The sequence below is a fragment of the Lagopus muta genome, chromosome 2 (assembly GCF_023343835.1).
Source record: "Lagopus muta isolate bLagMut1 chromosome 2, bLagMut1 primary, whole genome shotgun sequence".
NCBI classification, from domain to species: domain Eukaryota; kingdom Metazoa; phylum Chordata; class Aves; order Galliformes; family Phasianidae; genus Lagopus; species Lagopus muta.
Window position 1 is genome coordinate 25607394 of NC_064434.1, and position 14405 is coordinate 25621798.

At 36.5% G+C, this 14405-nt stretch overlaps 1 protein-coding gene across 1 annotated transcript in view; it reads right to left on the reverse strand.

Annotated features, from left to right (window-relative positions):
- LOC125689991 (protein eyes shut homolog) overlaps positions 1–14405 on the reverse strand; it is a 702258-nt gene that overhangs the window by 188011 nt on the left and 499842 nt on the right. The window contains exon 33 of the mRNA XM_048937860.1: positions 7558–7787. Coding sequence (XP_048793817.1) covers positions 7558–7787 — 230 coding nt within the window. The remainder of the gene's footprint in view (positions 1–7557; positions 7788–14405) is intronic.

Sequence of the window (14405 nt, forward strand, 5' to 3'; positions counted from 1 at the left end):
TTATCTCGAGGAAGATGGCCATCTCAGGAGGTGCTGCACATGACTCTTACCCAAGTGCCCAGGAATGCCATGATGGCAGAAGAAGAAGGATAAAAAGGGGACCTACAATCATGAGGTTGAGGTTTTCTGGCCACAGACTCCTCATGAAGAAGAGGTTTCTGCCACGAGAAGCCTCACAACCTGCCTCTCTCCCTTCTGGACTTGTGCTGTGCTCTACCAGCATGCTGAAGAACAAAGGTGTCTGCCGTCAGATTCCTCAGCATGGAGTTCCTGCATGCTGACCAACTCTCCTGGGCCTGCTACCTGAATCCTGCTGCTTCCTCTTGGGTTGGCTCTGCGACTTCTTCCTGCTACCTGCTTGCTGCCCAAGGCCGGCCACTCTGCTGCTCTCCCCTCCCCCCTGCAGCTTTTGCCTCAGACCTTCAAAACATCGTGCAAAGGGACCGCTGCTGGATCCTGGTGGTGATTATCCCTGCTTTACATGATTCTTGCTTCTTTCCAATCTTTTCTATCGCGCTCCTTCCCTTCCCCATCTCTCTGATTAGGATTTATAATAAATGGGTTGGACCAACATTTGAACCGTTGTTTCTTAATCTCACACCAGGTATACAGATATTAAAAGAACCTCCTCTCCCTCCTATAAATTGGAACGAGACACCATGCTAATAAGGAAAGATTGTTTCACATAAGCAATTTTTCATTCTCCTTCCACACACAACTGCAAAATGAAATAGATCAGTTTCTAGTAACACTAAAAAAGAGTCTCTTTCTTATATCTACATTATACACAAAAACTTATTTTATAATGGGCAAACACTAAGACTGAAAGCCAAGTCAGTCACATATGATTCTCAGAAAAGAGCTATTTCCTGGAAGAAGTAGGCGTGTAATTGAAAGACAAGACCACACTGCAAGTATTAACCACATTCAGTGAGAATCTCCAAGCTAATATGTAGGACTACAAATACAGTATATAATCTGCTGGTCCACTAGTTTGGAAAATCAATGCTGGACTAAAACGATCGCTTGCCCTCAAGAACCAAGGACCCTCTCTTTTCAACAACTGGAGTTATTTGCTTTGAAAATTGCTTCTACAAAACACAAATACAAGACTGAACGTGCCAAGAAGTTGCATGCAGTCTGAGTGATTAGTTTGCATACCAGTGGTTACATAGCAGAAACACTGATTTCAGACTCTTGTGGTCGTCTCCATATTCATCCATGAATAGACTGGTTTCTAAACACCTTTGTATGACATCATATTGTAAGATATATGATAATATATTTTTAAAAGATAAAAAGTATTTATTTAAAGGTTAAGCTGATGATAAAGACAATTAAAAAATCTGCAGATACAAAAAAAAAAAAAAAAAAAAAAAATTGATACAAATTGTCCCAAATCATACAACTTTATGAAACCACATCTAGAAACTTTCCTAAAAATAAAAATGGATAGCTGAAGAACAAAATAATTAAATATTGGAAGTACAGGTGATTTTTTTTTCTTGGACTGCAATATTTTTAAATACTTTCTGTCATCTTAAATGTAGTATTTTCTTCATATCTACTACTGCACAAAAAGGAAAATAGATTACATAACTTGTTTTCCTTAGAAATAGCTGTGAAAATATCTGTGTTAAAAGAATCCTGGAATTTGGTGAGCTGTATGTATATTTTTTATGACAAACGTACCAACTCTTCTGGCATTTAGAGATAAAAGATACATGTGATCATAATCCTCAGAGGTGACATCTAGAATCATAAAATCACAGAATTGCTCAGCTTGGAAAAGACACTCAAGATCATCAAATCCAACTATAACCTAACCATACTACCCTAACTCTAACAACCCTCCACTAAATCATGTCCCTGAGCACCACATCCAATTAAACACATTCAGGGATGGTGACTCAACCACCTCCTGGGGAGCCTATTCCAGGGCTTAACAACCCTTTCCTAATATTCAACCTGAGCCTTACCTGGTGCAACTTGAGACCATTTCCCCTCGCCCTGTCACCAGTAAGTAGAAACCAGCTCCATTCTCACTGCGATCACCTTTCAGGTATTTGAACAGTGCAATAAGATCCCCCCTCAGGCTCCCCTTCTCCAGACTAAACAGCCCCAGTTCCTTTAGTGGCTCCTCATCAGGCATATTCTCCAAGGCCTTCACAAGCCTTGTTCCTTTCTCTTCTACCATTTATAGTGTCATATTTTTTATATTATTTTCCTTCACCATTTCAATAGTTTAGGAATTAATTGTATTCTTTTCTTAATGCCCCAGCCACAACATATTTACTTGTTAGAGTGAACTACTGAAAACTGGGCTTGTTAAACACAGTAAAAGACATTACTGAGGACATAAATAGACCAATGACACAGCAGAGTCATGACATTCACTGTTTTAAAATATGACTCATGGACAAGCTACATTTATTTTCAAAAACAAAGACAAGAAAAAATTCTGAAGTGAACAATATTAGTCAGCGACACAAGTCAGAAATATTAGTTATGAGAAAATTATGGAAAAGCTGCTATTAAAATAAATCTTCAGTGCTTAAGGTGATATTACCAATATTATTCAATAAATCAAGTATTCAGAAGTGTGTATCAGAGAACAAATATAGCAGAATTCTTTAAGGTCTTTACTATGAGAATGGTGAGGTGCTGGAACAGGCTGCCCACAGAGGTTGTGGATGCCCCATCCCTGGAGGTGTTCAAGGCCAGGTTAGATGGGGCCCTGGGCAGCCTGGTCTAGCATTAAATGAGGAGGTTGGTGGCCCTGCATGTGGCAGGAGGGTTAGAGATTCATGATCCTTGAGGTCCCTTCCAACCCTGACCATTCTGTGATTCTGTGATTCTGTGAAGATCTCTAGGTGGGACAGGTAAAAGATAAATACCTGTAACAGCCTCCCACTTTACTCCTTGTTTTGCAGCTTTGTCAAAAGAACTGACCTTTATGTAATGTACAGCATATACACAGGCAAAATATCAAATTTAACAGATGATTTCCCGTTTTTAACACATGGCATTTAAACATTCATTGATTGAACAATTTATAAAAGTTTTATAGAATACTAAAATATTTAGAGACATTAAAAATGTTAATCTTATAATTAACAGTCAGACACATACTTTCTTTGCACATGCAAGACAGTAATATTCTAAACCTATCACTGTGAACTTTACCATAATAAACAACCATCTGTCTTCATGCTAGAAAAGAAACATTGTGTTTTTTCCACTTGGAAATCTGTCTGTATGGAAACCACAATGAAACAGATAAAAGAACTTAGCTAATAAAGAATTGTTTAATGGAGGAAAGAGTGAACACATTTCTTATTAAAATCAAAGCTTATTTACTCAGAAAGGAAAAGTACACTATTTTGTCACGACATTTTCAGTTAACCTTTTCTGTACTTCCTATTTGCGCAGTCCTTCCTTCCTGCTGTATGACCTATTAACACTGTTTAAAGATTAATTTTAATTGGCAGCAAATATTTTACACTAAATTGAAAGTTAGAATTTTTAAGGTAAAGCTTGTAGCACCTTCTCATTTGCAGAAAACTTTGGAAAATTGAATTAAAAAAAATGGAACAAATTTAACGCAGTATTAAAAGAATCGAGGCCTCAGCATTGTCATAGAATCATATCACAGAAACATATAGTGGCCAGGGTTGGAAAGGATCTCAAGGATCATGAGGCTCCAACCCCCCTGCCAAAGCAAGGCCACCAACCTCTACATTCAATACCAGACCAGGCTGCTCAGGGCACCATCCAGCCTGGCCTTGAGCACCTCCAAGGATGGGGCATCCATAGCCTCTCTGGGCAGCCTTTTCCAGCACCTCACCACTCTCTCTGTAAAGAACTTCCCCCTGATATCCAAATTAAATCTTCCCAACTACAATTTAAAACCATTTCCCCTTGTCCTGCTATTATCTACCCTTTCAAAGAGTTGACTCCTTTCCTGTTTATAGGCTGTTTATAGGCTTTATAGGTTTATACTCATATGGGATTAATATCTTCAATTGCACTTCAGGAAATACACTGAATCATATAAATTATTCTCTTTTTTTTCTTTTCTTTTTCTTTTTTTTTTTTTTTTTTTACAAAATTAGAGATAGATTTCTACTTATAAAAATCATCATTTAAGCGTATCACAGATTTCAGAGGTATCAGATCCTTTAGAGTAAAAACCCTACAAGAAACCTGGTTGTCTCTAGTATATCCATGATACGTCTGACCTCAACATATTTATCATGAGGGCAGAACAATCTGCTATGGTTTATTGGTTAAGGAGCAACCTAATCAGAGAAGGAACTATTTCATATAATATAACTCTATCAAACTGAACCACATAACTGAGATAATGACATTCAGTTGCTTTCACTATAGAAGATGGTCTTGTATGCTATCAGAAACAGAAGTTTTCTTCCGAGAAATGAAATGGTGCATCTTAAACCAGATATAAAATAAACAAATGCACATATTCTAATGAAGACAAAAGAACTATAAAAGGTCTTGTGAACAAGACTCTGTGGTGGGTCTTGTTGACTGTTACTATGTCAGCTGAGAAAATATTTTCCTCCTGAATTTAGTCAGTGGTAGATATAAGATAGAGTTCTATGTGAAACAGTGTGTGAAATATACGTGTATTGATCATAGTATGATTAAAACAGTAAGGTAAATTTATTCTTAGAGTCAAAATACAATTTCCTTGACTGGATTGTATACAAGACTGTTTATTTTCTCCCTGTAGTCTCAGCATATCCTTACTCTGTGATTACCGTTTCTCCCTGATCTACAATAAATAATTACAAAATGATCACTGGATACATTCATGTCCTGTAATTATGAATTCTTCCCATACTTTCTGAAGAACTGGTCCCTGAATGTCAAAACATTACAATGACAGTTCAGCTGGGCAGTTTCTCATCTCATTACGCTAGATTATCAGGCTTGTAGAAATCTTAGGACTAAATAAAATCACTTTACTCTACAGTTACTTTTCAGCTGCTAAATATAAAATACATCAAATCTGATCCTGATCTATATAAGCTTACAGCGTGGAAGCACATGGGTTGCAGCTGCCCAGGGAGCTGCCACTAAGCCTATCACACACCACAGCCCTGGTGACCCAGCAGTGCTAAGCATGAAGCAGAGAGCTATTGAAGGTGAGGTTGTGCATTGTAAAAGCAGAGATCTGTGAAAAGAGGAACTCCTTAATTCATCTACTCCATACAATGGGGAAAAAAGAAATGTTCTTTAAGTGCTAGAACTATTACAACACATCCTATGCAGAAAAATGGATCACTGTCAAAAATCTCTTCATCAAGCATGCCTACAAGGTTCTGCAAAGCAAATGGCTTCCCTTACAAGTTTAGAAAAAAGAGAAATCTCATGGAAATGAGATACTCAGCCATTAAAAGGATGATTCTCTAATGGAGCTAACAGTTTCATTTTTTTTTTAAATTCCTATTCAGGTTTTACCGAACTGAACAGTTACCATTGTGTCTAAAAGTAGGATGTTTCAGTCCTAATCATCATAGCTCTAGTTATAACACTGTCTTACTGTAGTATTCCCCCACTTTAAATTCCCCCGCTCATGAAATGGCTATAATTCAGTTATATTTCCACACTTGATTTTTGAAATAAAGTTACAGAAAAGGGAACCGGAGAAGATAACTACTTCCTTTACATGGACAAGATAAATAGGTAAATTCTCCAAAAACGTAGTTGAAAGACAGTCAGTTCACCCCATTGTAGGAACTCAGCAGGCCTGTCCTGGTTAAGTTTCAAAGGTGGAAATGGCTTAGGATGACATATTTTTGTATGAGCAACATAAAAATAGTTGTTTCAGTTAGTGGTCCAGAAGATAGCTTGACAAAAGTCTGGCTCCATGAGGTAAGTGCTCTTTGAATAACGGCATTATTCAGATGTAGATTACATTCTTTTCCACTGAAAACACCAAAGATCAGAAGATTCCTTGGGACTGACAGATCATTTGTAAAGTAGAACTAGATTGGAATATGCACCAGTCAGACATGAGTGGAATCCAGAAAAGTGCCAACCCAGTGTTGTGCTTGTATACATATCCTAGTATGGGCTGGTACCACAGGATGTCTACCAAACTCCTGTTTAAATTTAACATTGCCTACTCTTAGCATAACTCTCTGGAAAATCAAAATTCTCCCATCAAGAATACAACTTCTAGCTGATACAGAGGATGTCTACTGTGTTCTTTGGAACAGAGGAGTAATTTTAGTAAAATAAATGTATGTACATAGACAAAACGCTTTATGGATGTATTGAAAATGCTTCAGTGAAACACACACCGACTGGAAAATAAATCTGTTATCCTTGAAGGAAACCTACTTTTCCTGTTCCATTGTTCTTTGGTGCTGTTTGTACAGCCACTGAGAGCAAATGCAAACTATGCAGAAGATATGAACAGATTTCAATTTTTACACTGGTAAAACTGAATGTATATGATTTACTGCATTATAGACTTGGGAAAGGCTGAAAAATGTAATATTCTCTGATATCTACAGCAACACACTGCAATTATTTTTTTGAGCTGACTGCCATTGATTGTTTTCTCATACAGTGAGAGTAATGACCTACCTTCAAACTGTAATACAAGGTGATATTAGCTCAGATACACTAGCAGTCTGGAAAGGGCATTTTTAAACTCTTTTTATACCCTGGGAAGTTCATTAGGAGAATGTTACAGTTGCATAATCACAATCGAGGGTGTTTTTATTTTGCTTTTTCTGTACAACAGTGACAATGTGCAATACTCTGAGAATTATCTACCAACATTAATAACTGACTGCAACTTAAATGCTAAAACAGCTTCTGTAGCCATTACAAAATCTATCAAAAAACCCCACACCTTTCTGAAAAGTGGTAATGCAAAATAACTAGGATTTTAAAACAGAAAACCTAGTAGTTAGGGGTTTGTTTTTTTTTTTTCTTTTTTTTTTTTCCCCAAGGAAACAAAAATTGTTCAAAGAATTAATTATACTGAAATTCTAATTATGTTCATTTGAGTAATCTGTGCATTATAAGCAGTAGAAATACAATGCAAGTGTAAATGATGTATAGAGTGTTTTTCATTGAAATATCATCTATAGAGGCAAAAAAAAACCCACCAAAAAAACAAACAAAAAAACTAAAACTGTAGAAACTAAAAATGTATCTTTTGAAGAAATATTCTCCCTATATTAATAAATTAACTTTTTTCTCTTTGAGAAATATTAGGTTGTATGCCATGCATTAAAGCTGCCCATAAGGTTTTGCACAAATAACACCTTTATTTCCATTATCTGAATTCTTACTCCTATTAACGTGCCCAGATCTGCTATCACTTGCCTTACACTGCAAGATAGAATTATCCTGAATACCTGAACGAATCTACTTCAGAGTTATCAACAATCAACAACAATTGAGAGGGAAAGCAGAGCAACATGTTTCCTATTACTCCTTCCCTTTTCTTGTTTCATAGGAACGTAAGACACGCGTTTCACAAATAATGCAGAAAGAATGAGCCACAGCTACCTTTTTCGCAGAACCGTCCAGTGAAGTGTAATTGGCAGTCACACTCAAATGAGGTGGCCCCAGTAGGCAGGGAGATTGGATGACAAGTGCCTCCATTGTGGCACAATCCCTCCTGGCATACAGATGGCAACTCAGGGGAACTCAGAGAGGGAGTGACCGGCTCAGGCAGGGTGAGCACATCAGAAGAAATTGTAGGGAATGGTGTTGGCAGATGTGTAGGTACTGGAGTTCTGAAAGAGTAAGGACAAAATATCAAAACAAAACATAGCAGTCCTGATTTTATCACTACATTTTAGCTTGATTTTAAAATAGCTTTTTTCATTTCTTTAGAAATTCAGACTATATGTAAGAAAATGCGAGTACATTAGTAATTCTGAAAATAAGTCCTCATCTTGAAATGTAGCAAAAAAGATAATTTTTCAATGTGAATGATCAAGAAATAATCTCCATACATGTAGCACAGTTTGTACAAGCTGTCATAATTCTTTTTTGGTGCATGTTAGCAATGGAGTAGTAATTTACAGCTTGAAGTTACCATTCTAGAAAACATGACTTCCATGCAAGTTGATTAAGCATATATATATATATATATATATATATATATATGTATATAAAGAAGAAAAGGGCTTTGATGCAACAATACAGCATTTTTTGTGTTTAGTTATAAATGGCTACATAAGAGAGAGGACAAGAGAGGGAGAAAAAAAAGAATGATATTTTTCATTGTCCCCCAGCAATTTTCTCGTGTAGGATGACATTATCTTTCTCCTCTCAGCTTTTGAGCTTTCACATTAACTACCAGACTGTTAATCAGTTTCTTCCCATTTAATTACTTACAATCTCCAGTTTGCTAGAAATGAGTTAGCAATGCCACTTGTTTGTCCTTCGTTTATTATTGTTTTTTGTTTCTGTCCTGAGAGCCAAACCTGTAGCTTACAATAACCATTTAAATTTAAGGTTTAACTAACCAGAATAGTTTAAATATGACATAGAAAATTATTACTATGAGGGCAAACCAAAAAGAATCAAAAGTCACAAGAATATCCATGGCTATTTAAGATATGCTACTTAATATGCCTGCACAGTTAAAAAATAAATCACAAAATTTTACATAAGAGATTGGCAATTATTGTTTTACTTTATGAAGTTCAGGAGGGTTCACTATTTCCAGAAAGGAGCTTACAGTTTTCAAGTTTTGCAAAAGTAAGCTAATAAGATAATGTACTCTACTTACTTCATTGGTAATTTTAGCCTCCTGAACATTTCTCTTGTGTCTTAATGTTGCACAAATACTTGTATTAGAGAAAGGCAGGCTTAGCTGAGCTGAAATGGTAGTCGCATTTTGACAAAAAATAAAATAAAATAAAAATAGTCAATTAAATTCAATGAAATTTCTGGGAGTATGTGATACATCAACAGCAAAAATCATTGCTTTTTTGTTTTGGTATGGTTTTGTGTGGGTGTAAATGGTGGCATAACTGTTTGACAAAAATAAATATTAAAAATAAAAAAAATATATAGTTTGGCCCTTTCTGCACACCTTACTCTCTCCTTTTCACCCATTCTTGCACAAGATATAACTTCTGCTTCATCATATTGTACAAGCTGGGATATGTCTTGAAGTGTTTGAAAGGGATGATGCTTCCTAAACATAATTAAGACTCTGGCTTATTATGCTATTCCCTCTCACTTGTGTTAAAATATGGCTTACAGAGAAACAAGAGTGCCAGGTACAAATCTCTGTTTATCAAGACTGACTGCTTCATTAACTTCTGCCTTTTTGTAAACATTCTGTATAATACCACACAAAAATGACATGAGATCACATAAATGATAAATAAAATTATATATAAATCATAAAGAATATACACTGGTGAAATGAAAAATGACTTCATGACAAAAGTCATCCCAAATGAGTTTGGTTGTCCTTTATCCAAAAACAAACAAACAAAAGACTGAATCCTTTCTAAGATAGTTTTCCCATTAAGCTTACCACATATTCTTGATGACTGCTTCTGTCTTATGTTTTTACTAGCCTTGTTTCTGAAGGATATAAAACTCATCTAAGTTTATTCAGTTCCATTTACTTGATAGAAAGATTCATCAGAACCAGAACTGCTTTTTATTAAAACATTTTCATTGCCCCAACCCACACAAGCTGTGTGAAAGATTCTAGGAGTTTATAAAGTTAGTGGAATTTACAGATGGTGGAGTTAGTACCTCATAGCACTCAGAAGCATACTGGGACTTCAAAAATACAAATAAAATCAGAGAAATAGGTATGTTGGAAGCTTGGTTATAATTCCTCACTGAAAATAATTGAAAATGTGTTCAGAAATAGCTTGAATGAAGAGTGACATAATCAAAAACATGATATCGAAAACACACATGCTGTGGTTGTTAGAAATGAAGTTACCAAGGTTTCAAGGAAGTCAAAGTTTTCCACTGTATGTGACAGAAAAGCATCCTAAAAGATAGCAGATAACAAGATTGAAAGTAAATTCTTAAAAGATTTTGGAGGCTGAAGACAGTGATAAGAGGTTTAGAAATCTATGAATAAATAATGGGCTTCCTGTTTATTATTATTTAGATTGATAGAATTACAATATTTCAACTTATACAAGTAGAATTATAACAAATAACTATCTGGGTTGATACCTACTCTCTTCTCTTAAGGGAAAATCTAACATGAATTAAACGTGGAAAACACGTTAAACGTCTGTGGAAAACACACCAATGTGGCTGTTACGTTTTACAAGGCTAGCACAAGAAAACAGAAAAGCTATTTACCTGCCAAGATGACAACAATGAATTAAAAAATGACTAAATCACTTTCTCCCAAAGCATTATTTTATGTTTGAAAAACTCTGATCTAACAGTGGATCACATAAGGAATCACACATCCATAGGAAAAAAAAAATTGGAAACTGTTACTAGGACTTGTGGTTGACTTTTCTATTTTGTTTGGAAAAAAAAAACCAAAACACAATAAAAACTAAATAAAATTTGGGTAAGGACACACACCTACACTAAATGCTTCCTGTTAGTTATGAGAAAGGCTACCTCTCTAATGCCATACAAACCTATAGGTGATCACTGCAAAATTTACTTCTCCAGATCAGGTCATAGCTAGTGTCAGGGGTAAAGCACTGAATGAGAGGCATATTAGCAAGCCACGCTTTCTTGCATTGAAAACAATGATTTCCAACTATGGAAGCTACAATTTCTCTCTAGAGTAGAGCCAAAGGAGCATTTCAAACAAAATGTTATAAGTACAAATAATGCAGCCAAGCTCCATTTTTTGGTTGTCCATCTAATCCACAGAGAAGAAATTAAGAAAAGCTTCTTGGCAGATTGATTTCTCCCTGGTTCATACACCAGTTTTTCTCAGAGCATCGGTCCTTGCAGTGCTGTTCTGGATGTTTTACTTTAGATGGTGTCTGACTGCCTCTTTGCCAGCCCTGCTGCCAGGCACCCTGCAGCTTGTTTGTTTACTGCAAAAGCAGAGCAGAGTTTGCCTGTGCTCATCAATGGGACAAACATCTGCAGCTGCACTCACAACCTATTCCAACTGCTATGAATAAGCAATGACCTTGACTCAACTGTTTACCTAAAATATTTAGTTGAATAAAGAATCAGGAATTGTTTAAAGTAATTTAGAAATTGAGATGTTAGAGGTTTTGACAACGTGTAACAAAAATAAATCAGGCAAAACTTGATTCACAAGGCTACAATTTTCTGTTTTTCCTTTTTGATTTCCCAGCATGGTGCTGCCTCTCGGGTCAGTGCTACACATGAAGAGCTTGTAACTCCCTGCAAGCATCAACACATTGCTTATAAACTTCAGACGAGCTCAAACAGCTGAGTCTTAGTCTGTAACCTTGTGTTTCATAGCTGAGTACATGTAAGTTTGAAATGTGTGTCTGAATATCTAAATATAGATGTTAGTGCATTTCAAAGTTGTTTGTTTTTTTTCTTCCCCACATTCCTCACCAACAAGGGAGATCTATGATGGCAGGAATGGCAGGAATATAGCACTTCGGGATCATGCTTATTTTTCTGCTGTTAAATCACAAGCACAAATAGTCTGACCAGCTGTTCTTCCTACATCCCTATGCTCTCATTCCCTTTTCAGAAAGGGCCTGAAACTAAGAGATAGGGATTCTGTGAAAAAGGTAACCAAAATTAAGTTCTTAGCTTTTCTTCCCACCAAGTGGAGATGTTCAGATGTACAGTGACCATTTCAGGAAAATATTATTCATACATGCAGACTGAAAAAGTAGGTGAATGTGCAAAACAGATGAAGAATAGCACAAGAAATATTGTAATTTCTTGAAATTAATATCCCTGTACTCCTGAATAAACAATCAAAGCAAAGAAATGAAGTTCTAATGTATTTTGTTATATGGATACATGTTATATGAACACTATGGCAGAAGGCTATTTAAGAAAAAATTGTAATTTCCTATAAATCATGAAATGTAATAATTGTGCTTATGTCTCTGAAGAAACAGTCTAAAAATTACAAAATCATGAGCACTTGTAATTTTTAAAGGCCTGAATAAATCCAACGATCTTTATGCTGAGATAACACAGTATGCAAATTCCTCATTTTTGTCAATCTCTTGACTCTAGGATCTCAATCTTTTGCACAGTTTTAATTTGAAAAATATTCATCATATTTTTATTAAGCTGTCTGTTACTTATTTTCATTTGCTCCTTATTACATCACCAATCATGACACACTTCTAAGAAACGCTCTCCTATTCTTCTGCGGAAGCTGGCAGCCTGTGGCCTGGACAGATTCAGACTTTGCTGGGTAAAGAACAGGCTGGATGGCCAGGCCAAAGACTGGTGGCAAATGGAGTTAAATCCAGCTGGCAACTGGTAACAAGCGGTGTTCCTCAGGGGTCCTTATTGGCACCTATCCTGTTCAATATCTTTATTGATGATCTGGAAGAGGAGATTGCGTGCACTCTCAGTGAGTTTGCAGATGACACCAAGTTAGGAGGAAGTGTCAATCTGCCTCGGGGTAAAAAGGTCTGAGGGATCTGGACAGGCTGAATGGCTGGGCTGAGACCAAAGGGATGAAGTTCAACAAGACCAAGTGCTGGATCCTGCACTTTGGACACAATCACCCCTTGCATCACCAGAGACTTGGGACAGAGTGGCTAGAAGACCATGTGGAAGAAATGGACCTGGGAGTGTTGGTTGACACTCGGCTAAACATGAGTCAGCAGTGTGCCCAGATGGCCAAGAAGGCCAACAGTATCCTGGCTTATATCAGAAATAGTGTTGCCAGCAGTAGCAGGGAGGTGATCATCCCACTACACTCAGTCCTGGTGAGGATGCACCTGAAGTACTACAAGAAAGACATCAAGGCCCTGGAGCATGTCCAGAGAAGGGCAATGAAGCTGGTGAGGGGTCTGGAGCATAAACCTTAAGAGAAGAGGCTGAGGGAACTAGAGTTGTTTAGACTGGAGGGGTCTTAAGGGAGACCTTACAGCTCCCTAAAACTACCTGAAAGGAGGTAAATATTAAATAATAACACTTTAAATTCAAAAACCTATAATTACTGGAAAACTGTGTAAATGTTTCACATGAAATAATGAACATGCTACACTGACTGGTATCATATATGTTGATTACTAATTATCTATTCAATATGAAATAACATGAAAAAGGTGTCTGAAATCAGATCATAGATTCTGTGTCTTTAAGATCAGACAGATGCACATCTGTTCAGCAAATTCAGTATTCCAGAAGAAAAACCTGCTTCAAAAAAACATGAGAGCCTTGTGCGGAATGGTCAGGGAGACGACAGAGCCAAAGTCTTCTTAGTGATGACCAGGAAAAGGAGATGAAGCAATGGACACAAACTGAAATACAAGAAATGATTTTAGTAGCCATAAAATGGACTTCGAACTGAAATCTGCAAATAGAGTAGACTTGTCCCCAGAGTAATTAATTATCAAGCTAATGGAAGCCATGTCTGCAGAAGCACTCTGACATTTTTCTGTGAAACACCTTGATGAGACATGCAATGGCATGGGAGTCCCAATGATATGATAACATCTGCATTGCCTACATCTTCTGGTATTTATGCACTTAACATTTTATTACTGAAGTAATGGATTTAGCCTTATCTGATATGAACAAGATAAGGAAGCTTGTATTTTTAGCTTGTCAATAAAGTAATTTGTGCAGGGAAGCAACTGCACTTATTTGTAATTTTCTTTTTGGAGATGTCTGTACATGCCAGTTTTGCTGGGCTGTGACAGAATATTATTGTAAACAAATGTTTTAGATTTTGGAGCCAAAAAAAAGATTTTTAGAAGCATTAGCATGCATGGTGGAATATAATTTCAAAACCCTGTGAAACTGAAAGCAACTGCACTTGAGAGAAATGTCAGCTTAAACAGGAATAAAAAATTAATACCTTGCATGTCATTTGGCAGGAATGAACAAAGCTTTTTACAGGCTGTTTATTTCACTGTTCTCAACCATGTCAAAAATAATATTTTAAATAACAGTTTCCTGATCTCCATGAATCTGCAGAACACTAGATCTGCATGCTTAGCCTACTAGAGAAATCACTTAAATTGCTTGACACATTAAGGTGAGAAAACAATTCAAGAGATTACCAGAGAGGAATTGCTTTTGTTCAGCAGTTTCTGTCTGAATCATATTTCCTCACTAATTCCAGCTTTTGTTTGATTTGGAAGAATTAAATGTCTGTTTTCCTAATAAAGTATGAAGAGATAAGTTATAATCAGTCATAGCTCTTCGAAAAATTCAATTCTCAAGGTTTGTTTCAGGCTACGAGCCCAGCTTCTTCCTCCTACCAG